We start from the raw sequence: 27,449 nt of genomic DNA, 5'->3' as shown, positions 1-27,449 counted from the left end.
AAAGATAAAAGTCCACATTTAAAATACAATATTTCTGGGTAGCTCACCTGGTAGAGCATGTGTCCCTATTCACATACACATGTCATTTCCCCCCTGTCTCCCCTTTCATGTAAGCTGTCACAAATAAAGGCCTACAATGCCAAAAAATAAACAAAATAAATATCATATATTATAGAAAGGATTCTATAGAAATATTACTACAAAAAAAATAATCATGCCAAAACTATATACCTGCAATTGTAGAGAAACTAAGCATTTCACAGGGTGTCTCTTGCACAAATAGTCTCTGTCCCTGTTTAACACCACACAACAGCACACTCTAGTGTTGAGAGCTACTGTACATGGCTATATGTGTGTGTTTGTATATATATTTTTGATATAGCACTTTTCAAGTTACAAAGTGCTTTAGAATAATGCAATAATTTAAATAAAATCCAAAACAACCAGACGTTAAAACAAAATCCAAAACCAGAAGACATAAAACAAGGTCAAACATTATATACATTGAAATTTGTTGAGAAAAAAAGATTCATCCATAACATAAAAGTGAGTTTTAAGGAGAGAGGTTTTTTTAAAAGAGCTGAGGGGCCCAGACATCATACTTTTAGTAACACGGTTAGGCTTATAGGGAGCTAGCAGACATAGAGTAGGCAGGAGCTTTAGCAATATGGCTTTAAAAATAAGCAGATATATCTTAAAATCGATTCTAGACATTACAGGTAACCAATAAAGAATTGGGGATTTGGTCGCTTCTCTCAGAGCGGGTTAAAAGCCTGGCAGCACAGTCTTGTAGAAGTAAAAGTCTTTGGATGTTTGACCTGTTGACACCAAATAAAGTGTTCAGCCAATAGTCAAGTCTGGAGGAGATGCAAGCATGCATAACCTTTCCTAGATCTGCACATGAAAAGAGTCCATAAGTTCAGGAATAGTTATAATGACCCCTTCAGCCACACACATTCTCGCTATCTTCAGCAGAAAGTATGCAGGCCTAAAATATCGGCTAAAATAAGGGAAGTATTTATAAAAAATAAATAAAAGTCCCTAACAGATCCAGGCTTTTTATTCAAGCTTCCTGTTCAATAGTGTTGGGATCTATGTGTACAATTAAGTCTCTCCGTCGGGTCGGTGGTGTGATTTCATAAAGTAAATTACAGCGATCACAAATACTCTTCCCCCCAACAAAAAACCTTTTTTCATACTTTTAACTGGCATGCTGACATTATTTAAACAGTCTCTGAAAAGGTTTCAATCTTTGCTCAGGTTTAAGAATAATAGGGTTCTGCCACTGTGTTCCCAATGAATAACAAAAATAACATTCATATTCCCTTTAACAGTTCAACAGACCTATAAGGCTTCTTTTCCACATATATCTGAACGCCTACTGCCTGTAACGACACAGTCTTATATTAACAGGGGTAGGATAAGACGCTTCTTGCATCTCAGCAGCCATACATAAAATTCAATCATGTTCACTAGTTTAAAAAGAGAAATCCCCATTTGTAACAGAAAGTAAGTGAGCAGGTAAATATTATTGCTGTCAGATGATTTCACTGCCGTCTTATACCTTTAAATACACCGATTTAGAATGTGCCGCCGACATGTGGCCCATTTGTCAACAATCTCCCACAGCAATGGCTGAATTCATTTTTCTTTAGAGAAGACCAAAAGTGACTTAAGGCCATCTCTTCTATAAAGGTGGCGGATAATGTCGGCGTTAGGACAGTTTTTTTGACTGCTGAGTGGCTTTCACTTCTTTTTCTCTTCCGGCTCATCATTGGTGAGGTATTTGATATGTGTCCATATACACCATATCTGCAGAGAAACAGATGGGATGTTTGGCTGTGAGACAGCTTTACATGAACACTAACACATAACATAATATAAATATGGGAAGAAATTATGTTTATGATTCTAACAGGTTTTTTCTACCTCCACCGATAGAGCCAGCAGGCGGCCCGCAGCCAGCAGCAGGGTCCCCGCAGCCTGGATCCAGGGAGGCAGATACAGCCAGTGGGATAGTAAGCCCCTCTGATACCCATACAGCCACAGGGGGAGGCCGTGCAGCCCACTCACCACCCATGCGCCAAGAGTTGTCCGAAACCCTAACAGCACCGGATGCACATGACTGAGTTCAGATCAACTCATGGAATTATTGATTCATCTTGAGCTGCACAACAACATCAACTTATTTACAGTTTCAGACCGTACCGTTTGCCATGATGGCTTGTATGAAACGAGGGCTGGTGATGAAACTGTTCTTCCAATGGTCACCTCTGGCATTGTGGTTACACACAAACACGCACCACTCCAAGGCAGACACCAGCCAACCCCACTGTGATACAAAACACATTTGATATCAGACACCAAGAAACATGTAAAACCATTTTAAATATGGTACAGTCCTAGAATGGGTAAACCCCCGCCCAGTTCCCGATTTTGGAATCTATTGAGCTTGGCATGGTCTGGTGGTTGCCAGACTAGTACAGTACAAGACACCTGTGTGTTTGCACAGAGTAAATACAGCATATAGTATTAACCCTCCTGTTGTCTTCCCGTCAAAAATGTAAAAATAAACACTTTTGTTAACACTTTATTATTGACGTTTTTAACTTTTTCTTACATTTTTGTAGAGACAAGATTTAGTAGTACAGTGGATGTTCTCAAAAAACATCAACGACAACAAAGACGACAATTCATTTCCAGGATAATCGCCGGATGCTGTGGTGATGGGTGGTGATGGGTGGTGATGGGTGGTGATGGGTGGTGATGGGTGTTGCTGGCGCCGCAGTCTAACTCTGTTCTCTTTGGGAAACTTTGACTTAGCAAACTAAATGAAAAAAATGGCGTTTTGAAGAAAATTTGAATCGTGCAACAATGCGGGCCTCTTTTGAAGAATATGGTTACGGCCTTTACCGACCAACTGGGACGTTCTGAGACTACTTGGCGAGGATCGCTATGGAAAAACAACAACAAAGCAACACACTAATAAGAGCAAGTTACGTTTAACCCTGTATCCAGCTAATTTATATTACTCCTGTTACTGTATTGAATGAACAGTTAACTTCATTTGTTATTGTATGTGGCGTTTTCTTGTGGTCTTTGCAACCGGAACAACCAATACAATTGTGATTAGCTTAAAAAAAATGAAATCTGCGTTTTTTTTCCTCCTATCTTGGAATGTATCTGTGGAGGAGCCAGACCTTACTTCACAGTGCTGTGGAGACAGGTCTGGCAATGAGAAACTACAAAAAGCAAGATGCAGAACAGTACAGACTGTTGCTGTTGTAGGAAGGATTAATATGGAGTCCTTTCTTGGAAATACTAAACTCCTTTGTACCATCTGATCATCTCTTATTGTTTTCAAAAAACACGGCATGTAATAATTGTGTGTGAATCAAAAAGAGAGGATCATTTGACAAGATTTCCTTTGTGATGATGTTATAGTAACATCTCAGCCTTATGTGAGAACTTAGTGTGTGTACGGTTTGTGTTGAATGTTCTGCAAGCATCAGACCTTAAACAGCAGGCTCCACAGCATGCCTCTGCCCAGGTTGTCCACCACTACATCCAGCCAGGCTCCAAACCTGGAGGTCTGCCCGAGCCTCCTCGCCAGCCAGCCGTCCACGCCTGCTCACAAAACATCATCACATACTGCAGACAGACCCCTAATGTCATGTGCACTCACAACCATTCCACCTGGCAAGGCATCTTTCAGATTTGAAACTGGACACAGCAATACCTAAGCTTCTGTTCTGCACTCACGCAGTTTCATTATCAGCATTTTATCAATAATACCTTTCAGGCTGTCTATCTTTTATATGATAGGATGCAGCTTGATTAATTAAAAACAGTCACAGGCGTTGAACTGATGGGGAAGAGGGGACTGAGTATACAGGCCCCGCGTGTAAGGAGAGCCCACAAAGACACTAGAATTTAAGCTTTAGTGCGTAACTTTTTGATATTTTTCGTCCATAACATTCAAGCCATTGCCAAATGAGTTTCTTCAGAGCGCGGTCACAGATGGCTTGTATCGTGGACGGCTGCTTAACAGTTTTGTTGTCATAACTAAGAAATCCTCCCGGGGGCGGCATAAAATACGCACTATAGCTTTAATGAATTCTGTGAACCGCCGCTGCATACAGTAGTCTATGTAGAACATTTTCACTTGTCACAGCAGACAAAACACAGATGTAATTAATAACATTTGGTATGGCATTGTCACTGAGTTAGCATGCCCAATATCAGAAACCTAATTGGAAACCTAAATGGAATACAGCCACAATTTCTGTCATTTTGTTATTAGTTACACCTGCAGTATAAAAACAGGCCTCAATACCACAATGGTGGTCTACTGCTGTGTCTGAAGTAGGGCTGGGCAATACATTGATGTTATATTCCCACATCAATATATGAGAGTAGATATCGTCTTACATTTTGGATACTGTTATATCTTGATATGACACAAATGCTGTCTTTTCCTGGTTTTACAGGATGCATTACAGTCAAGTGATTTTCTAAACTAACCAGACTGTTGTATCTGCTCTGTTATTTGCCTTTACCTACTCAGTCATTGTATCCCTATTATTAGTGATTATTTATTAAAACTCGGATTGTGTTAAGAAAGCACCAAAAGTCAACCTACAATATTGACATTGATTTTTGGTTTTTGGTAAAAAAAAAAAAAAAGTCATGATATTTGATGTTCTCCATATTGCCCAGCTCCAGTCTGAAGCTCTATAGCTCACACTGTCGGTTGATCCACAAACATTTCCCTACCTGTTGGCAGCCACAGTTTGGCGTGGAGGTCAGTTGCTGTGAGGTTGTGTGACTACATGAACGCCTGGATGCATGGGTTATGCTACAGCTATTACACACTTGTTTATTCATTTTTATAAATCCAGTCTTTAGTTATTGCAAAAATCCTCAACCAGCAGCAAAAGAGGCCTTTTCACGTTCTATTTTGATCATGACATGGGTGTGTGGCGGGTGAGCCAGCACACACACTACCCAGAGCCTGAAACTGAAGCAGCTGAATGGAATTCAGCCATCATTCATTTTATTATTTACACCCGTGATCATAAGTCTTCTACGAAAAAAGCCTTTGGACTTTTTTATAAACGTCATTGCAGGTAAGTCACAGGTATAATTAATAGCATTAATGATGATGTCTTGAATGCACACTAGGGCTGCACAATTGATTGCAATCTTACCGAAATCGGAATATGGACAAGTGCAATATCCAATATTTGGTAAATACAAAATATGTGCCAAACCATTCTGAATTTAGTATTGTGGTGCTGCAGAAACGTCCCGGCCTATCTCACAAAAAAGATATTTATTTAGTACAGACATTATTATTGTTATTAGATACACCTGTGGTTTTCTTTCTGTGAAACTGTTTGTGTGTAATGTAGACATGTTCCATACTGGCTGCCTACTGGAATGTATTGATGTAAATTATGATCCAACAGCAGCACCATTTCAACACTACATGCAGTAGGCCAAAGCACCACAGGTCAACAAGGCAAACAGATACATTACCATCCAGTGCTATGGAGACAGAGTAAAGAGAGACAAAGACTGATGGTGTCTTATAGGCAGCCCATGCAGCAAACACAAGGCCAATCCTAATGTATCCTGGAAGAGACAAATACATTCATATATACAGTATATTCATGTATATATATATATATCAGCCAAGTGAATTCAGTGACAGCATGGCCTATCCCTTGTTCTAACTTCCTTAGCCATGGTCAGTTCAAATTAATTAGGGTGTTTTTCTCATCACTGGGACATCTTTCCGCGTCAAAATCATCTAGTGACATTTTACCTACTACCTAAAGCCAAGATATTATTCTAATACATTTAAATATTGTCAGGCAAGGTGACGTGGGTTCCCAGCTGTCATGGCATGATAACCTGACGCCCTCGCACATAATAACACAAATGAAAAATACAGTTTCCTAAAAGTCTAATGTTTCTCACCGATAATATTCGGCCACCACAGCAGAACTTGGAGTCCCATCTCCGGTCAGTTATGAGTGGTCCAGTAGCGCATAATCCCGGAAAAAGATCATAATAATAATGCAACCTGCTTTATAAGCCGACCTGTCTAGCTATTACTGTCTATGATCAAAACGCTGTTGTACAGCCATGTACATAGATATATAGTTATGCTTTCTTCTCTATAGTGTCATTGTTATACTAATATGTATACGTCTGAGTCCACGAGCCTGGTTCTTCTTCTTTAGTTCATGGGCGGGTTATGAACCAACATTAAGCTGCATGTCGCCACATGCTGAACGGGAGTGTAACATCATGACTTTAGATAATCAGAATCAGAATCAGTTTTATTTGCCAGGTATGAGGGCACAAACGTGTACGAAGAATTTCGCTTTGGATTATACGCTGCTCATAATGTGCTTACTTATACAAAACAGCAATATATAAACACTATAAACAGAAACAATATCAAATTGAGTGCAAAGTATGCAGGAGTAAATTATAATTATGATAGTTATTATTATTGTAATTATCGAGCATAGTGCAAAGGATGCTGGAATAAATAGTATTATGTTATTATATAGGTAATATATTATATATTGGTTTCCGGACTTTTCTTGCATGCTTTTGCAGGGGGCGTCGGACTGGGGGGGAAAGGGGACTGAGTACCCAGGGCCCTCATGTGAGGAGAGCCACAAAAGATGCTAGAATGAATAGCTGTGGATGCGAGGAGGGGACTGTCCAGAATTTTGTGCTAAGCCCCTGTGCTTTTGTACTGAACAATCCCCCAAAAGCAGCACTGTGATCTCCTCCACAATTGCAACATTTAACAGGAACATCTTTCCCGGATTTCCCAAAAGAACGATTGCCTCCGTGTTTTAAACATCTTTCTTTGCCTTTATTGTCCTGCAGTATGCCCCACTCTCTGACACTTAAAGCACCTTAATGCTGGAGAAATGTACTCTCTGACTGGATGACTGAGAAAAACCTATCTTAACTTTCCTCGGGAGGTGTTCAAAGTTCACGAGCCTGGTTGTGTGCTGTGTTCGCTTTCATGTTGTTCAGACTACCATGGTTCACAAAACTAGCTGACATAGGCTGACAAAGTGTTCGCACAGCGCGTCACACAAAACTCCATCTAAACTGTGGAAATTTAACAACACCTTGCTTAAAGCGAATGGAGCAGTTAAAACATTTCAAATGAACTAAATTGTCCGCTGAACATTTATTGATGTATTTTTGGCCGTTGATGATTGATGTAAACAGACGGGTCTGTCTAATGAAAAAAAATAGAAGGGTCTGTCTAATGAACAAAAAGAAATATTTTAGTAGAATTGGGATTACTCTAGCTCCAAAGAAACAAACACTTACTTAATAAGTAAGAATTGTTGGTTTGGTATTCTGAATGGCTAATACATTCAGCATATCTTTTATGAATACATCCTGAATAGATTCAGTATTAAGGCCTATAGGCAATTGCAGCATGGGACAAAAAAATGTCATATTAATATCCTTATTGTTTTTGTTTATTTTCATGCTCTCCATGTGTTTTTATTTCAGCACTTACCTGTAATATAAAGTGCATTACAAATTAAATGTATTGTTATTATTATTATTATTAGACAGGTAAAGAAATACAGCGACATCAATTTCCCATTAACGCGTCACTTCCTGTCAACCAGCATGGGTTATACTGTCAATGCTTTTTGTTACCTGATCTCATATTATATAAGTTGCAAATTCCTTCTTTATGACTTTATGTTTTAAGCTTCGATGTCTGAATGTTTGTAAATTTATATGTAAATAATAATAAAAAAGAATCCTGTCATTGATTATATCCATGTTAGCCACAAGGTGGTGCTACTCGCACTTCTTTACAACCTAGAATCCCCAGACAGGCACACGTATTGACAGCTTGAGATGACTGCGCATAATTAGCCCAAAGTGTATTTTCGTAATTTACAAGAAATAAAAAAGGAGGGAAACATTTACCAAAGTAATTGAGGTTAAAATAAAACGTTTCTGTCTGCCATGGTGGTTGTGTTTACAAGCGTTTGAAGGAGCTGATCAACTGACCTGTAGAGTCAGATCATGTGACAGAATGGAGGCGTCGCTGAAAACATTCACCCGTTCACCACATACACACACCACCAGGAACCCATTTCACAATAAACGGATAAGGCGACAAACAATTTTGATCAACTCAGTGGACAACGTTTATTTTCCCACATCGCAATGAAATGAGGGGAGCATGGGGGCCAAAGAGTCGAGGATAGGATTCCTGTCGTATGACGAGGCCGTCAAGAGAGGTAAGCAGAAAAGCAACGGGCTAAATCCACATCAGTTTCGCTAGCTTAGCTAACTGTCAGGTTTTAGGCTAGCCCTTTACATAGGAGGGCGTCCTGGCCAACCATTAAAATCTAGCAATTTAAGTGACTTTGGTCATTTGTAAGGTACCTATCAAAAATAACATACGTCCTCTATGGAACCGCTAAGATCCATTAGTTAATTCGGCATACAACAATATCGGAAAGCCTCACGGAATTTAATTACGTCTAAACAAGTTTAACAATAGGTAAGCCTGTATTTCTGCAGTCGCCTTTCTCCAAAATATACTATGTTTTGGATGCAATAGAAAGCGTTTCCTAGTAATTACATACGTAATTAGTCGCTGAACGTCGCTGTATGAATTCTGTCCATACCGAATTGATTTATTCTTCCTAGCAAATATGAAAATATAGCTGACTGGTATTTTATGAGGCGTGTGCCTTCGGTGATAGGCAAGGTCATGTAAAAGTGACAGATGTTTGGACTGTTCTCGGCGTGACGTTCTGTCCATATCTACGAAAGCGTTGATTGTGGAGCTAGTGTTGGCTAATCAGGAGGGATGGGCTGGCTTTACAGTATGTGGCAAAACCGTTGTGCGGACAGACTTGATATGTGCTGACACTACAGTGTAAAGCTTAGCCTAGCTCTTTATCACCTTAGCTAGCTAGCTAACGTTAAGCTGTTAACGTTAACGTCTGCTGCTACTTGCTTCGTGTTACTTGTCAAACGTTACTAGCTAGACAGTTGCTGTCAGTTAGCTAGCTATATGTGGCTACAGCTAACACTATGTTCCCGGAGGAAAATGCCTCCAGACTGTTTTTTTAGGCTTCGCCTGGCGAATTTAGCTAATAAAGCCATATGATATGGTCAACGTTATTGCAGAAGTGGTTGATTCTTGAGGGTATTCCAGTGGACCCCAGCAATAGTGCTGTTTATCGTTAAAACATTTTTTTGAACTGATACCAAGAATTTGTCACCAATTTCAGAAAGATACTTTTTTCAATTCCAATTTTATTAAAATCCATTTTAAGATAAAAGACAACATTACTGCACACATTTTTTTCCAGCTCATTTACACCTACGTAATGCACATGTCAAGTCTTTCAAAATATAACAATACACACACACACACACACACACAAGCCCCATCTCTGTGCATAGAGTGTTTCCCTGTATGTCTCTACAAAGTGTAATGTTTGAGAGCCGTGACCTAGCTCTACCCATGCAGCACCATGGGGACTCAGTTATTTTCACAATAATTTCATCAATAAGTGAAACAATAACAGAATGTATGACTAATTTGGTCATGGGTTTCATACACTTTCTGTAATAAAACATCTGAAAGCCAATGTCCTTTGGGGGACTTTTGGATGAAACCTAAACTAAATTGGCTCCACGGTCTGGTCAGGTTTCTTCTTCTAAATTGTACACATACAGGGCCACATTGGGAGAATAATTCAGGCTGGGAATTTAGGCCCACACATTCACAGCGTACTGTAACCTTTTCCTGTTCACTCTTATTGAGGCCATTCTAATGCTCAGTTAGGCCTAATAGATTATTGCAGACATTCTTGGGTTGATGCCTTGTGATTTGTTAAAGAAAAACTAGATTTGACAGATTTCTGTAAGAGTTTTTTGGGTGATTTGTTGGCAAACACTTCTGTTTTGAAAATAGCTCAGAACCCCCTTATTGTCAATATATCTAAGAAAGCCAATCATCCACTGAATGCCCTGCGGTTATCATGGCGGTCACAACAGGTCATTTTATACAGGGAGGTCAAGTTTTAAAGAAATGGATTTACTGCTATGAAGTGAATACAGTGGGGACTAACATCATCACACAGGAAGGAAAGTCTCTCAGCTTTTCACTCACACTCAATTTATGCAACCCGAAAACTGTTTAGGGACCCCAGAATGCAAAAATATTCAAGCTTTAGCATTATTGCCACGTTTTGTTCAATGTTTGTCTGTGTTTTTATGTGTCTATTTTTCATATGTGACCCAAATAAAAGTGCACAACATTTGTCCAGATGACAACGTACAGATGTACGCACAATGGACCTTTTCCACAATCCTTCCTTGCTATCAAATGTTTCACTCTAAACAAATAGGAAAGACAGGAACAAGGGAGACACAACAAACACAACAGCAAGAACGATGCCTGCAGCTCACAAACAAGATACACAGACGAACACAAACAAGAGTCATTGACAAGGGGACCGGCACAAGACAAACAGGACCAAACACAAAGACAGAAGTGAGAAGGCTGTAGCACAAATCTATAGCATGGATTTTAAGGATCCAGCAATGCTGAGCCAAGTGTCCAAAGTCCTACCCGGTGCTCCATGGAGCCATGGAGAGCTCCATGTACACGACATCCAGAAAGCAAACGGTCCAAGTACGGATAGACAAGTCATGAGGTGGTTCTCTTGGCCGCTATAAGTCCAGCAAAAATGGCTTGTTTTTGAGTTTTAGAGAGCTGGAGAGCTGACGGATCATTCACAATCAAAACATTGTCTGTTACCTGTGCAGTATCATTAATCACGGCAGATATTTTGGTTACTATATTGTTCCATAACTGACCAACAGGGGACCAATCTCAGATCATGTGAAGATATGTACCTTGTGCTTTTATTGGGCAGAACTAGGGTTGGGTGCCTTTCGCTACCGTTTCGAACCAGTGCTAGTCCCGATACTGGTACCTGAAATTTGGTTCCTGGTACCCAACAATACTTTTTTTGGTACTTTCCCTCTGTAATTACAACAAAAATTCAATTCAATTCCAAACCTATTCACTTAGAACATTCTTATTTATTTAGAATATTTTACCCTGACAGAAATTAAAAAAAAATTGAAATAAAACCCTCCCCTAAATTAAATTACAATTTTAAATTAAATTGAATAATTTTCAATTTCTTACTCTCTGTAAATTTGATTCTTGTATAATATTAAGCCTTTAGCCTGTTTTATTTCATCAAGACCGTTTTTAATTGCTCTTTAATGTTTCATGTAATGCACATCAAATTGCCATGTTGCTGAAAGATGCTTTATAAGTAAAGTTGCCTTGCCTTACTACCTCAGCCTGTCAGTCATTCCCCGGGCCATAATCCACCGTTGTACTTGCTCATTTAAGAGCAACTGCTTTTCTCTTCTTCTTTTCCTCTCCTTTTCTTCTCCTCCTCCTGTGTCTGTACATGTAGCTTAAGTGTTTCAACAATGGTTGAGCAAAGGCCGTCTTCGCCACAGGTGTATAGTGAATATCATTAGTAACAGCTGATCTAAGCTAACATTACTCCACAGTTTCACATGTCCTGCAAAGAGAGGACCACACGGCCTACAGTAGAGAGTCTCAAGAATTGGTGTTTGAGTGTGTGTGTATGTGTGTGTGTGTGTGTGTCAGAACTTGTTGCTATGGGGATTTCCTCAGTGAAGAATCCAGATATTTTATTTTTAATTTTTTCTAACGGCAGTTGGTGTGAACTGCGCCAAAGCTTTATGTTCAATGGACTCCATAGTTACATGTCTGCGACTGGCACAAGATGTCAGGTTTGTCATTGTTGTTTGAAGCCAAGCGCAGACTTAATTGTTCCTCTTTTGCTCCAAAAACAACCACCTCAGTTTTTCCTTCATTTAATTTAAGAAGGTTGTTGCACATCCAGATATTAATTTGTTCAATGCACTTTGTCAGTTCTTGTATTGGACTATAGTCCCCTGGCGATAAGCTAATATAAATGTGTGTATTGTCCGCACAACTTTGGTAACTTATTTTGTTGTTTTCCATAATCTGAGCCAGTAGAGAAATGTAGATGTTAAACAAAAGAGACCCCAGAATGGAGCCTTGGGGAACTCCTCATGTCATTTGAATTCTCAGATGCATAATTACCTATTGACACAAAGTAGGCCCTATTCTTTAAGTAGGATTCAAGTACTGAGCCAGATAGGCCAACCCAGTTTCCCAATCGGTCTAGTAATATGTCATGGTTGTTCGTGTTAAATGCACCACTAAGATCAAGTAATGCTAAGACTGAAATTTTGCCGCTATCTGTGTTAAGGTGGATGTCATCAAAGACTTTGACAAGAGCCGTCTCAGTGCTGTGGTGTGGTCGGAAACATGACTGAAAGGTATCGAAAGTGTGAGCAATAATAGTCATTGTGCCGATTGTTGCTTTTGCAGCACATTGGCAACCTCTTTAACGTAGATTTTCTTCAGGGCTTTAATATGTGGTGTCTGATTGGTGCATAAACTCCAGTACTTCCCAATACTGATACCAGTGTTTTAGGCTGTATTGGAGGCGATACCAATACTGGTATCGTAACATCTCTATTTTCAACAAACTTTGACCTATTGACGCTCCTTTCATGGTGGTTTGGACCTCAAGATGACTGTCATTCCCACTCTGATGATCACATGTGAACACACACACACACACACACACACATACACACACACACACACACACACATACACATACACACACACACTGACGGTGGAATTATCCAGCCTTATCTGAACAGTCACATGGCAGCAATCTTTAAGCAGGCTTGACTGCCGCAACTATGTAGTCAGTTTTCCTGGAAGTTCACTCTAGTAGGACACCAGCTATGGTCAGGGAACATCCTGTTTAAAAAGGTTAGGCTTTGATTTGTTACCCAGGGTCATTCAGTTTCTTTCAAGACTCATTTTGCAGGGATGAATATGCAATCTCTGTTCAAATATTTGCATCTGCTTGTCCTGTTGAGCATATTCTAGAATAGAACAAACTTGGATCAGTGTCGCAAAAAGCTCATGCATCGAAGAGACATGAGGTATGCTGAGGTCACCACACTGCTGCACTGACTGAATACATTTATGAATTTTCTCTACCTGAATAGGCATACAACGAATTTCATTACCTACAGGTCTTTTCTACAATAAAGAAGAGTAAAATTGTGAATTAGAGCACAGATTTGACAGACCTATGTTGTGACGAGACAAAACAGGAGGTGGATACAACAGTCTACTATCCCAGAGGGGATTGAGCTTCCAGGTTTTCAGAGGTAAAAGTCTGCTTCCTTTTTAAATGTTAAATAAGAGGATGACTGAACATTTACTTGAATGGGAAAGAAAGAAAGAAAGAAACTGCCCAAATTAATCCTTGCTGGGTATGCAAAATTAGCACGTTTGATAACAATCAAAGGCAATAAACTGTGTACATTACTTTAAGAGAAAAGTCATATGAAGTCCAAATATTGAATCAGCTGAGTTGCTTGCAAGGCCAAGGGGAGTTAGAGATCAAGTCAACTTTTTGGAAACAGCCCATTTGATAACTAATAAAATGCATCACAATGTGCTTTACATAAAAATGACTTTAAAAGCAAGTGCAAAAACCATCAGTGCAGAGTATACAAGTGCCAAGATATTTAAGAAACCCTCACACACGTGTGCCAAGAGTGCCATACACTGTTATGAAGAGAAATGTGTTTAACCTGCTTTTAAAAAAGGGTTCAGTGTGGGAGCCTCTCTCCATCTACTTTGGACATTGACACAGATGGCTGCATTTCTTGCTTGAGAGTTAGTATGAGGGATGGTTAAAAGACTTCTGCCTGTGGACCTGAGGGTTCTAGCTGGTTTCGGTGTAATTAGCATGTATTTTTTTATATACTGAGGTGAAATGCCATTTAGAGCTTTGTAAACAAGTTTCATAGTTTTAATGCAGAGATCTAAGGTATGGTTCAATGTGCCATCCTTTGAATAGCAAGTCACAGTGGAGAAAGAATACTTTCAGAATTATCAGCTGACTATATATCCCTCCAACACATCATGCCTGATGCTGTTTAAAGGTGCCCTGCCTCACATATTTTATTACTTTGTGGTAATTTTTGAAGTTCTACCATGGACTCTGAATTAATGCGTTGGTTACCTTGTTTCAAGCCATTCTAGTTTGGTATAGAAAGCCTGCAGGAAGACACGGCTCGATTTCTGCCAATTCTCATTGATACTCAATCAGCTGAACTGCTTGACTCTGATTGGCTAACAGCTAGCCAAAGAGAGCCTGGCTATCAGCATCCTTTACCCAGCGCAACTGGGCAAGCTCATAAACAGTAAGGAGCTCAGGCAACATGACTTTAGATTGACCAGATTTTGTAATTGACCTGATTTCTTTGCTTATTTCTTTGCAGTGGCTAGAGCTGACATAACCCAACTACTGTATGTCAACCTTTTTTTTGCAAGGCAGACCCCAGCTGAAACGTGTATGTGTGTATTTGTAAAGGCAGGGCTTGGGACAATGTATAAGTATATCATGCTTTTGAAACAGGCTGAATATCCGATGTATTTACAATGTTCTACTTTGTATATTTTCCTAGACAGTCCCTGGAAACCTTCACCGGTTGACCACCCGGTGTTTCCTCTAGGTTGACTGCTTTGGCCTGATGTTCCACATTTAACACTTTGAAGTTTCTTTTAATATTTGTCACTTACTTTTCCAAATATTTAACAAATGCCAGGAGTTGAGTTTTTATTAAAACAAAAATATGACTGGTGTGTTAACTGCATTCCAAATAAATAAGAGAACACACCTCCCAAGTTACTGTATCTGGTTGCTGACAAGCAGAGTAGAAAAAGGCTATTTTTTGCGGATGGAGACCGGTGCAGTGCTTCCTCCACATAAAACACATTGTGGCTTCGTTAAATCACTTTTAGCAAACTTCACAGAGAACAATGAGGGCAAGCAGCATCACCATTCTGTTTAAACTGAAAGTTATCTGGTCTTTCTAATCTCAAACATAGGAGAAACCCTGAAATGGATATTTGGTGTTATTTTCGGCCTTAAAAAAACCTGACAGGGGTCTGTACATTAATAGGGAAAATGTAATGCTCCCACCACATAGTTTAGTAATGCTAACAACCAGTAACAACCATGTCCGTCACGCTACTCTAATCACTCTGACACACAGCCCAACAGTCACCTGAGAACTTACTAGCCTAACATTTATGGTTGACGTCAGCAGGCTTATCAGACTAGGTGATAGACCGCTGCTTTGCATCCTTACCTTGTGCTTCCTGGTTTGTGGATGTAGATATGCCTAATGCTACCGCAAAGGATTCCAGTTGGGTGTTTGCCATGGAAACATAGGCAGGCAGTTTTTTTTTTATTTTTATGACTTGGGCAATATGTTAAAATCTTCAGACTGGCCATCGTCAGCTCAACCAAGTGAAAATGAATACTGGCTCTGCACACTGTTTTCCCCTGCTGTCTCTCTCAGCCAGTGCTGGCCTGCGTTTTTAGCACTTTACAGGAATAAGCTTGTTTTTGAAAGCAATAAATTCAGTTCTATCTTATCTACCATTACCTGTGTGAACTCGCTATATTCTGTTATCTTTTCAGGTGCCTTATCATATTGGTCGTGTTGTAAGTAGCTGCTATATCGGCTTGCAGAGGTTGTACGTAGCTATTTCCACCCTCATTGTTGCTTCCATAATAGCATCCATGGTAGCTTTGACTTAGTAGGAAATGGCAACACAGCTTTATTTATAAATGAGTCAATCCAAAGTGCTTTACATAAATTATTAAAGAGCACTTGAAAACATTCATTAAAGAGAATATAAAAACAGCTAAAATAGAATAAGACAGGTGTAAAATACAAGAAAAGTTACAATATAATAGGGCTGAAAGATTTGGGGGGGGGGGGACATTTAACTGTGATTTTTCAGCCAGATATTACAATTAAATTTGCGAATTAAGTTCACTTTGTAACAGATAAAACACGTCATGGGGCATTACAATATGAGACACCGTCAAAACTGCTCTATATTGTTATGCAAGGATGAGAACATGGATATGACTTGCCAGCAATAAGTGTTTTGGTTTTAATAAGCATGGCACATTGAACAGCCAAACAGGACATTCATCACAAAAGCAAAAGTCATAATAGTAAAAACAATTCCAATAAAAAACATCTATACTTTCCTGTAAACAGAATTTTTTCTACACCTGTGCTTTTCCTACTGTGACATGTCAGAATATCTTGTGAAAAGGCCTTTTACGCAGCGCCATTGGCCTGTAAAACAATGACAACAATTTGAATAATTTGGTTTCATTTTAAAACTTCGAGAATTTTAACTTTCTTTAAAAGACTTCACTGTATTTAGTCTAATTATTATTGTTTGATCAATAATGTCCTCCGGATGAAGGCTGTAACAATTATTCCTTTTTTGTTTCTTTCTTTGTTTAATCACAATTAATTGCTAACATTAGCCAAGGTCTTAAGAGGTATGACTGTTTATGGAAATTGATTTTGTTTAGATATGCCAAATTGTAAATATATAAAGGGATATATAATGTATATATTATCTTAAATTATATGGGTCACATAACAGTGATATAACCAAAAGACGGTATCCCAGAATTCATTCCTATCTTTAATTTGTAAAAAATAAATGTTTTTAATTTGACTATAAGAGACAATTAAATTTATTTAATATCTCCAGAAATTACTGTCACTGGATTTTACAGCCTCCAGCAACAAACAAAGCCTAAACAGAGGGGATTATAGGATCATTATTATGAGGATTTGTAGAATGATTTCATAATTAGCTCTACAGTTAAAAATAAGATAGTGCCTTGTGTTATGTTGTTTTTCTCTTTCCAATCCCATTTAACAGCAGCCTCATGCTGAATGTTGGGTGTCATGCCTGCATGTTTTAATGAGCTTTGTAACAACGGCACTCCCTCTTTCTTTCTACCTGCTGCGTTTCTGTTGACAGTTCACCATGAGTGAAAGGTCACCGTGGCTCCTGTGAGTTCAGTATTTGCATGCTGCTCAAGACGCCTCTTTGCTCCCTGTCTGGCTGTCTCCAGTCTTGGTGATAGCTTTTTTTGTAGGACAGCAAACATTAAGTCACAGCAGGAGGCTTTGCTGGCTGCTACTCTGATACCATGATACTTTAGTAGGGTGGTCTAACACAAAAGACCTGGTGTGTGTGTGTGTGTGTGTGTGTGTGTGTGTGTGTGTGTGTGTGTGTGTGTGTGTGTGTGTTTTGTGTATCTGGCAATACCTATTGTATGTTGTTGTCCCAAGCTTTGTCTGAAGAGTGTGTTTGGAAAGTGTGTTGGGGCGGTTGCGGAGATCAGACCCATTGTTTGCTCTGCATTGAATTGTAAGTATTGCAGTTGATGCAGCCCAGTGTCCAACAGTACGTCCATTGCATCTCAGCGTCGCCAATACACAGTGTCTATAATGTGGACTGCTTTGTGTTCTTTCCCCATTTCTCCCATTTAATTGTAACATTTTGCTATTATCTGGTAGTACTATTTTGTGATCAAGTTTGCTCTGTAGTAAAACCGAAACCTTCTCACTAATGCACAAACTTGGCTTTTCCTTTTTTTACGTGCTATTTGGATTTTTAGGAACAGTGCTTTGATATGTTGCTGTCTAACTTGATTAATTTCTTCATTTCTTCAGAAAGGAGAGCCAGCTGAAATTGTAGTTGAATCTCATACATTTAAAGTTTTTTATTTTTATTTTAGATGACTTAAATGGAAATTCAACCGTCATTATTACTGTCAATTGGTTTTCTGGCCCTCAACTAAGAATTAATTAATTGTTATGATACTCACACATGCTTTGCCAAGTCTGGAACTTTCCCACAGGCACAATCAAAAAGATTAAAATCAGACAAAGCTATATTCAGTAATATAAGATATCTCACTTGGAGATTACTTTGTTGAATAAATAGAATCCAATCCGTAGCGTCAGAAGAAGATATGTTTTATTCACTTCACAAATACTATTAATAGAATATGTAATGTGCTCTAATGGAGTTTCAGTGGAAACCAAACTCGAACGTTTAATTTCCGGGACTTTTATTCTTGTATTTATTATTTTGTTTCTGTACTCGACTTGCTGTCCTGCACAGTCTGCCCTGTGCTGAATTGCTGCAGAACTCCCGGCTTAGTTGTTTTTTGTTACATTATTTAAACTATAAAAAGTGAAAGTAGTTTTGAAACCAGTACTTTTACACTTTTACTTGAGTTTAAAGCTTGAGTTGATACTTCAACTTCAACAGTAGTCTTTTAAAACCCTAGTATCTATCCTTCTACCTGAGTAAGGAATGTGAATACTTTTGATCAGGGAGAAGACTACTAACCCAATGGTCACTCTGACAGAGCTCCAGGGTTCTTCTGTGAAGAGAGGAGAACCTTTCAGAAAGATGACCATCGCTGCAGAACTCCATCAATCAGGCCTGTTTGGAAGAGTGGCCAGACAGAAGCCACTCCTTAGTAAAAGGCACATGGGATCCTGGCACCTGAAAGACTCTTAGACTATGAGAAACAAAGTTTTCTGGGATAATAAGACACGGATCTTGGCGTGATTGCCAAGCTGTATGTTTGGAGGACACCAGGCATCGCTCATCATTTGCCATTACCATCTCTACTGTGAAGCATGGTGGTGGCAGCATCATGCTGTGGGGATGTTTTTCAGCTGCAGGAACTGGGAGACTAGTCGGGATTGAGGGAAAGATGAATTTGGCAATGCAAGAGACATCCTGGAAGAAAACCTGCTCCATATCGCTCTTGACATCAGACTGGGGCAACGGTTCATCTTACAACAGGACAACGACCCTAATCACTCAGCCAAGATATCAAATCAGTAGCTTCAGGACAACTCTGGGAATGTCCTAGAGCGGCCCAACCAGAGCCCAGACTTGGATCCCATTGAACATCTCTGGAGGGATCTGAAAATGGCTGTCCACCGATGCTCGCCATCCAACTCAACAGGGCCTGGAAAGAGGAATGGGCAGAACTGGCCAAAGATAGGTGTGCCAATCTTGTGGCTTCATATTCTAAAAGACTTGAGGCTGCTATTGCAGCCAAAGTTACCACAACAAAGTATTGAGCAAAGACTGTGAATACTTATGTACATATTATATTTTCATTCTTCATTTCTAATAAATTTGCAAACATTTGTGTGTAGAATTTTGAGGGAAAAAATGAATTGGAATAATATTTTGGAATAAGGCTGTCACATAACGAAATGTGGAAAAAGTGACACACTGTGAATACTTTCTGAATGCACGGGATAGTGGTTCGACTCCGACCTGCGTCCCTTTGCTGCATGTCACCCCCCCTTTCTCTCCCCTTTCCTGTCTTCAGCTGTCCTGTCAAAATAAAGGCCTAAAATTCCCAAAGAATTGCCCAAAAAAGATACAGTTGTTAATGGGAAACTGCATTTCTGGACCACTTACATTTAAACACTTGAATCTTTTTACCAGGGTTCTTAATCCATTTGAATTAGGGCTGGGTATTGAACTATAATGAAAACCAGCAAAAAATTGTTTGAATTAATTAATGAGTTTAATTATTACTCAATTGTCAAAGTTTTATTATTGTCAGTGGGCTTTTTAATTTATAAAGTTATAGTGGCATCCCCAATAGTGTCTCCATATCTCTACTGGCTCAACCAACAGCGTATATCATAGCGTGCAGCTGTATCTGGAAAACTCCATCAGTGTTTGATCTCGATGCAGGGACAACATAGCAGCAGCAGAGCAAGCAAGATGATTGTTTCTGCTGGAACTCATAGTGTTACAACTCACTGTTGCATAGCTCTGACCGGAAGTGGAAGCATTTACCAGAGGGCAGCAGAGGACAATTGGATGTGTATTGTTAGAAGTGCTGCTGATGGTTACATCTCTCTACAAACAAAAGTCCTTACAGGGAAGACCCTGAACTCTTCTGAGTCTGTGTTTGTCAAGTAAATGCGTGTGTTAAACCAACTTTATAACTTGTGTAGCCAGGAGCAAAGTCACACTGAGGTGTTTGGCATTCATTTCTCACAATCCATATAACAATTTTTAATAAGCTTTTCTGAAGATAGCAAAAAGGATGTCGGAACCTAAAACGCCTAAAAAAAAATAATGTACTTGTGTGGTAAACAATGAGTGGAAGAGTAAATGTTGTCCTGCTATGTGCTGGCTACACCGGAGCCCCAGAAATATTACCCGTTGCCACAAGAGGCTAAATCGTTGTCAAACGGATAGGTACTGGGGGCCGATATTGGGCTCTAACTGACTGAAACATATTGGCTGTTGATGGCTCACTGTCCAACTGTATTTGATTGTTAACACATCATCTGTGTGGCTAATACATTTAATTCTTGTAACCTGTTGATCATGGGGTGTGGACATATGAAATCTGCAAACTTTTGTCAGATGTCACCACTGAGTGAGTGTGAGTGTGTGTGTGTGTGTGTGTGTGTGTGTGTGTGTGTGTGTGTGTCTGTGTGAGAGATTAAAATGTAAGTAAGTAAGCTGTGAATATGTGTGCAAGACTGCTGCAACAGTTGTATCATTGTTCCACAAGTACCCGGTTTTAAGCAGCTTGTCTATTAAAGGCAGCATCCTGTCACACTATTTTTCTGTTGTTTCACCAGAAACACAAAAACCAAAACATTCTTTCCCTTTTCCTAAACAAATGCATTGTTGCATATATAGTTATGATTAACTTTTCTGGGAACTTTGAGGTTTCTGCTGCTGAAAGTTCGTAGTGGAATGAAACGGAAAGGAATCTGGTCAATGACGTCTTGTTTTTCCTAAAACAATGTCCTAGTTACCCAGGATAACTCTAGTCTATATTTGGTAGGAAGTAGTGAAACTTGGCTAAAGTTACATTAGGATGAATTATTACATTGTGTTAAACACATTGTTTTTCGTTTTACTACTTACTTTCGCTCCTGTTAGCAGAGAGTTTACAGATAAAAAAAGAGGAACCAAAGCATACAATTTTTGTTTGCCTATAATCATTATTCTGTTCCTGTCTTTCTCTCTCTAGTCACTGATGTGGAATTGAAGCGGCTGAAAGATGCCTTCAAGCGAACCAGCGGCCTCACCTATTACATGAACCAACAGTGCTTCTACAGGGAAGTGCTGGGAGATGGAGTTCCACATAAAGTTGCAGAGGTAAACCACCGGGATGTCACAACATGTACTATTAACCATGATGTTTACTCCAAAGTGGTAGTCACACTGAAATGTTGAATGCTGTCCAGGTTGATACTAACAACAGGTCAGGTTACATCAGTCCTGTTCACACAAGAACACTCACGGGTGAAAACGTAAACATAATGCATTTTTGGGGCTTAGAAATGCAAAAAAGTGAGAAAAAAAACACTCCACCATCACGTTCCCGTCTGAAGGGTTCAAATGCAAAATTGTGAAGACAGCTGTGTGGAGAGAGACGAGAAAACGGTGTTCAGGTAGTCTGTTGTTACAGAGTAGGCTACAGAAGTTATAGGCTCCTGTTGTCAAAAAGACTTCCACTGTAATGGCTCAACATTTAAATGATTTTGACAATGTGGATTAGGTTGTTATAGCATCCCATTCACTGCCATTCAGTTTGGCGCCACTTTGACAGCAAATACCTTTACATCTGAAGCGTTAAAGATTCTATTTGTCCGTTGTTTATTTCTAAAGAAACACAACAATGTATAAAAGGCTCCATTACCTTGTAGCTCACGTTATGGGTAGCAGACATTTTTTATAGAAATAGGCTAACGATTGTGCCATAACCTAGCGACTTGCTGTCTAATAGTCGGCAAAGCACCATATTTTCAGGAGAAGCTTGCAGATAGTTTGGACTTCCATTAGCTGTTTAGGTTTAATTACTAATGTTAACTAGCATGTTAGTTAGCAGTAATTAGCCTCTGTCTATGTTGTCTCCTAACATATACCTATGCTCTCCGTCTCTGCTGATTGGGAATGATTGAGATTTGTCTTGGCACAGCTACCAGAAGAATAACAAATTTCCGACACGTTGCTCATGTCACAGCTACATTGTCAAGCTCAGTTGGAGGCTGCGCAGTAACGCTCAGCCATCACCAGGAATGTGCTTCTAATATCCTTCACTGGTCTCCTTCCTGAACAACGAGATCTGTTGGTCCATTTCTTTAACTGTCTATGGTGTCAACATGCAGCAGCTGTGCCAAAAAGGAAACAAGATGAATGAGGACATAAACGTCAACATAAATATTTCCAAAGAAGTCCCATTTACCTTGTCTTACTTTGCTGTCAATGGAAATGTTCAGTTTAATGTGAACTAGAGCAGCTAATAGCTTGCTAGCTCACTACAACGCTTCAGCTAATGTCAATTCCTGCAGTGATTTAAAACGGCAGCTGGGTCATTTGTCCACTTAGCTTTAGCTAGACCGCATCGGTGGCTGTATTTGCTGCAGGAGGGGGAGCTACTGTGGTGCTGATTGACAGACAGGGTTGCATTAAACAGCTACAGAGTGTTATAACGGACTATTTTCTTTAGCGGCATCAATACAATTGTATTTAAATCAATGAACTCCTTTATAAATCAATATTTTGCGTCGAATTATTGATTTATTTGGTAAGTAGCCATGTTATAAGTGGGTTAAGCAAATTCGAATATAGCAATTACAACCCTTTCAGTCCTGATCACCCTTGTTGCATTCGCTATAACAACCGCCTCGCTCTACATCCTTAACTTTAGACAAATTGGAGAAGACTTACAGTAGGTAGTTACATTGAGTGTGTTCTGAGACATAGGGATCAATATTGGACTGGATAGCAAGACAGATATTTTTCTAGCAGAGGATATAGTGACTTAGTCACAACAGATTATTTTGCCTTGAGCTCTGCTGTGTCCTTCTCCCCTAACTAAATGCCTTACATTTAGAGAAAGGATCAATCACAGGTACTGGAGGTGGATCATGATGACGCCAATTTTTTAGCTGCAGTTTTTTTTCCTGATAGTCTTACCCAGCACAACGTCCAGCTCTACATACCACAGGACCTAATGTTACCATGCAAAGTCTTTATTACTTTATTAATGTCACATGTTTTTAGATCATGATGGGGCCAGAAATTAGGCAGCATCAGTTATGGAGATTGGCAGTAGGACAAGCCTTGGACTGAATCTAGGTTCTTGTAAGCTGTCGTTGTATAGATCAAAATTTGTACTTACATCACATACAGAATTATGTTGTTTTCAAAACACTAATCAGAATAAAAATCTGAGAATGCTGAATACATGCATATTCATCAATGATGGAAGGTGATGAAGGCATGAATTAAAGCAGCTCTTTAGTTGCTTTTCAAAGTTTTAAAATACAGCTGTTAGATGTCTGACTTACTTGAGAACATGTTAAATAAAACAATATGTGATGCCTTCAACTCCATGCACATCTCTGGCTGCCATCTTCAATTCATAGAATGGCAGTTACATAGATACCTCCACCATAGATTGTAACAGGCTGAGCTTTTTGTCTTACTTTTCAATGTTAAAATTCACAGTTGAGAGCTGGTATTCTTCCTCTGTCCATTAAAGATGGCAGATTCCAAAATATTAGGGAGGAAAACGGGTTGTTTGAGCAGTGTGATTTGGGATCTGGAAAGTGAGTCAATGTAAGAGTTAATTTTCCACGAAAATGACACCAGCATCTGCTGTTACACTTGAACACAGTGTTTACTGTGGCTGAGGAGGTAGAGCGGGTCACGGTTCAATCCTCAGCTCTTTCTCTTCTCGTGTGCTTGAGCAAGTTAAGACAAAAACATTATATAAATGCAGTCCATTTACCATTAAACACTACAGCATGTTTGTCTCAGCATCTCTGCTTCCCATGGTAGCAGTTACTGGGGAGATGGCAGTCCACATCTAAGGTTACTGCAGGTCTCTTCAAACAGAAACATGGCTGCTGCACATTCTGACAGTTAAAAGAGAGATGAGCCTAGTCATTCAGTCAGTTAAGACATAAACATGTTCTTTTTAATTTTCAGAAATCTCAGTAACACTTTTTTAAAGACCAAGTCCGTCTTGCATTAAAACACATTCCTCATTTGATTATTTTTGTGTTCATGATGGAGATATACTGATTCAGTGATCCTCAACTTTATACAGACAGCATACATAAAGCTTTTTGATGTATTGGATATATAAAGAATCCATGCTTTAAACAGGAGACTGCTCAGATTTGAATGTGATTTCTTTAGCTGATGGCAAAGTGTCACACATGGTGTTGTAACTTTTTAAAGGATGTGCTTTTAGGTAATTAAGCTCAGTGCCACTGCCAGCTAATATTTTCAGTCAGATGTATTTTGGTCATATATTTTCCAGTAAACATGAAAAATACACTCAAGAAAATCTGGAATCTAGAGAACGATGTTGGATACCCTGTTACTTAAAACAAAAACATACTGATTTAATTTGGCTCCTCATCCTAGGAGTTCTTTTGAATAAATGCATTTAGGCAAATTCAGAGAAACCAATTTAGATTTCGGGATATTCTCTTTTTGTTTGGGTACTCTACATGTGAGACAAAATCCTTTTCCCCTGCCATGATCCTGCTTACATCTGCAGATCTATGAACATTTTCCCCCTCTCTTCAGTCTCCTCTGGAAGGCTTCTCCTTCTCGCTTTGGCCTTCTCGCTTTGGCTTTTCTTGACATGTGGTGAGATGTTTCAAACTTCATGGCAGTTCTTTGGAAAGACCTGGACTTAGGCACTCTAGTTACGATTTTTAATTTGTTAACTCCTCCTTTCAGTGGAATGGATTTTATCTTTCAGCAGGGAAAAAACTCCCTGGTAATTTGCTCCAACCAATGGCTCTGGGGAAAAACATTTTTAATTGGTTATGTAATGCCTCCTCAGACACTTTCACCCAAGAGGAAGCACATTTCTTCTTCTTTTTCAACAATGTTGTGAGAGTCTGATTACCTGCCTCTATTTCATCTCAATCTCCGTCAGACTGGAGTGTATCGGCTGGTTCTCGAAATGCCTCTTCTTTATCTAAATTAGTAATTCATTCATTCAACAATTCAATGACTTCTTTTCTTTCTGGTATTTAATTCTTGTATTTTTTCACTTACCCACTCTCTTGTGTGCTTCCTTTGTTCTCTTTCTTACTCTGTCTCCCTTAAAACACAATTCCCCCATTTCTAATTTCAGCCATTGTATGGGCAAATGTTTCTTTGTGTGTGGCTTGGGAAGAGAAATAAACACAGAAAGAGATTTGGCTTATCCAAAACATACCCGCATACAAAACCTTCTTGTAAAATGATACCCTGTGTTACAACTCATCTGCCAGTATGTCCGCTGATCTGTTGTCAAAGCGTTCATTTTGTTTAGGAAATGTCCTCACAAAAAGCCTCTCATTCTCAGCACATAGCTTCATAATGGGCTTCACGTTATATAAACGTCTGCACAAAGGTTGTCTTAATTGCGTCTGCTTTAATGGATTGTAATAGATTTTCCAGAGGCCTGTACTACGAAGCAAGATTTGGCGTTAACGAGGTAACTTCACGTTCAACCCAGCGTTTTCTGTATCATGACGGTGGATCACTTGTTACCGGATAAAATCGGCGTGGTAACTTATGCCAACACCTAACCTGGTCAAGAGTAGGTTATGTTGGAGATCAGAGATCAACCGATGTAAAAGCACCGTCTACTGACCAGTCAATACTCGGTTAATAATGGCGTCACCGTTGTTAGATCTGCCTGAGCTTGAGAGAGAGAGAGAGAGAGAAATTCCCCAAAGGGTATCTTTATGAAAGATCAATTTTAAGCGGATGGAATTATGTATAGTAATTAGTATATTTGTGTTTTATGATGATAAAATACTGATTATTTAAATATAGTCTAGTGGGTTTGGTGATGGGGATTTCAACCTTAAATTAATAAATATAAAAACATGTTCAAATGTTGGCTGAGTGAGTTTAGCCTACGGGATTGCGTATATGCTGTCGGCTTCTTAAGCCATGTGTTGAAAGGCTTAATGTTTGTTATTGGCTCTCAGATTGCTTACCACTGCCAGGGTTGCAACTGAAATAATGGGCTAAAGCAACGACAGTTCATGGGAAGGACTAGTGTAACTATGGTCAGATCTTGTGCCTGACTGATGAGGAAGTGATATTGATAAGCGTTGTAATTTTCGCATTTACAGCGTCTGCTTTATGGCCAGCTTTCCTTCCTGTTTTAGGAAATTTGTTCATCATATTTATGTAGAATTTGTGTTTGCTCTTCTTATGTAAAATATATGGCTCTTGTAGATGTTTTTGATCTTTCACGCTGTGCAAACACCGCCTCTTTTATGTGAACGCTCGCGCTGCTGGATTGGGAAACCCTGGGTTGATTGAACTAGTACTAACTACCGTCGTGACGCGGCTTATGCGGGACACGGTAGTTAGGGTTAGAGAAGCCGGTAACTGAAAAAAATCCAAGGCATGTTGATCTTGTTTCGTATAACAGGCCTCAGATACTAATGAAGTTGTATCAAAACCTTTTATTTTCTGTGAATCACAATTACATTGATGTGGATATTAGAAAATGCTGTAGTCAGACTCACTGGTGACAGCTGATGGTAAAATCTGTTCTGATGCAACAGGCTTGTCCCTCAAACACATTTCCCTGTTGTGGGTGCTACAGTAAATGAATGGACTTCTGCTAAATTGTTGATTATGTTGAAGACAGTGTGAACATGAGGTGATTACTGTACAGACTGTGAAAACACATGTCCACAGTGGACAGTAAATACTATCTATCTGTCTATCTACCTACCCACCCAGTTGTCGTTTTTGTCTTGTGTATTTTATTTGTTTTAGGTGATCTACACCTCATTTGGAGGCTCGCCTAAAGGGCTGCACTTCAACAATCTGATCGTGGGGCTGGTGCTTCTGACCAGAGGACGCGATGAGGAGAAGGCTAAGTGTAAGTTGTTTCTGATGAGTTTGGAAGTCTGTGTTCCGGCTGTCAGTGGTAGAATGAATCTAAGTACATTTACGCAAGTAGTTAAGTACAGATTTGATGTACTTTTACTTTACTTGAGTCTTTTCTTTTCATGCCACTTTTTTATTTCTACTCCACTACATTTCAGAGATGAATAATGTACTTTTTTACCCCCCTACATGAATCTGACAGCTTCATTTACTAGTTACTTTACAAATTAGGTTTTTTTTGCACACAAAACACATTTGGTTTTTAAGATATGTTTTAATTTAAATTAAACTACTCATTAATATAATGTCCTACAAGTACAGCTGAAATGATCCATCCATCCATCCATCTTCGACCGCTTATCCGGTATCGGGTCGCGGGGGCAGCAGCTCCAGCAGGGGACCC

The 27,449-nt window shown here is 39.3% G+C and overlaps 2 protein-coding genes and 1 long non-coding RNA gene across 12 annotated transcripts in view; 1 reads left to right on the top strand and 2 right to left on the bottom strand.

Annotated features, from left to right (window-relative positions):
• Positions 1-546: 546 nt before the first annotated feature.
• si:ch1073-145m9.1 lies at positions 547-6,237 on the bottom strand. The gene is made up of 6 exons (XM_034868008.1): positions 5,986-6,237; positions 5,542-5,637; positions 3,515-3,627; positions 2,209-2,332; positions 1,930-2,102; positions 547-1,812 (listed from the first exon to the last, which is right to left on the bottom strand). The coding sequence occupies exons 1-6, from the start codon at positions 6,023-6,025 to the stop codon at positions 1,747-1,749; spliced, it is 612 nt and encodes a 203-aa protein (XP_034723899.1). The 5' UTR covers positions 6,026-6,237; the 3' UTR covers positions 547-1,746.
• Positions 6,238-6,758: 521 nt separating this feature from the next.
• LOC117942514 lies at positions 6,759-18,446 on the bottom strand. Its single transcript, XR_004656142.1, has 4 exons — positions 18,333-18,446; positions 15,539-15,543; positions 7,029-7,032; positions 6,759-6,770 (listed from the first exon to the last, which is right to left on the bottom strand). It is a non-coding gene; the product is annotated as an uncharacterized LOC117942514 (long non-coding RNA).
• Positions 8,079-27,449, top strand: part of usp32 (ubiquitin specific peptidase 32) — a 45,128-nt gene continuing 25,757 nt past the window's right edge. For all 10 annotated transcript variants that reach the window (XM_034867994.1, XM_034868000.1, XM_034867993.1 and 7 more), the window contains exons 1-3: positions 8,079-8,312; positions 21,144-21,271; positions 26,933-27,038. In XM_034867994.1, the coding sequence (XP_034723885.1) occupies positions 8,255-8,312; positions 21,144-21,271; positions 26,933-27,038 (292 nt within the window). In that variant the 5' untranslated portion in view covers positions 8,079-8,254. The remainder of the gene's footprint in view (positions 8,313-21,143; positions 21,272-26,932; positions 27,039-27,449) is intronic.

Source organism: Etheostoma cragini, chromosome 3 (assembly GCF_013103735.1).
Source record: "Etheostoma cragini isolate CJK2018 chromosome 3, CSU_Ecrag_1.0, whole genome shotgun sequence".
NCBI lineage: Eukaryota > Metazoa > Chordata > Actinopteri > Perciformes > Percidae > Etheostoma > Etheostoma cragini.
This window is presented reverse-complemented; position numbering and strand designations above follow the sequence as displayed.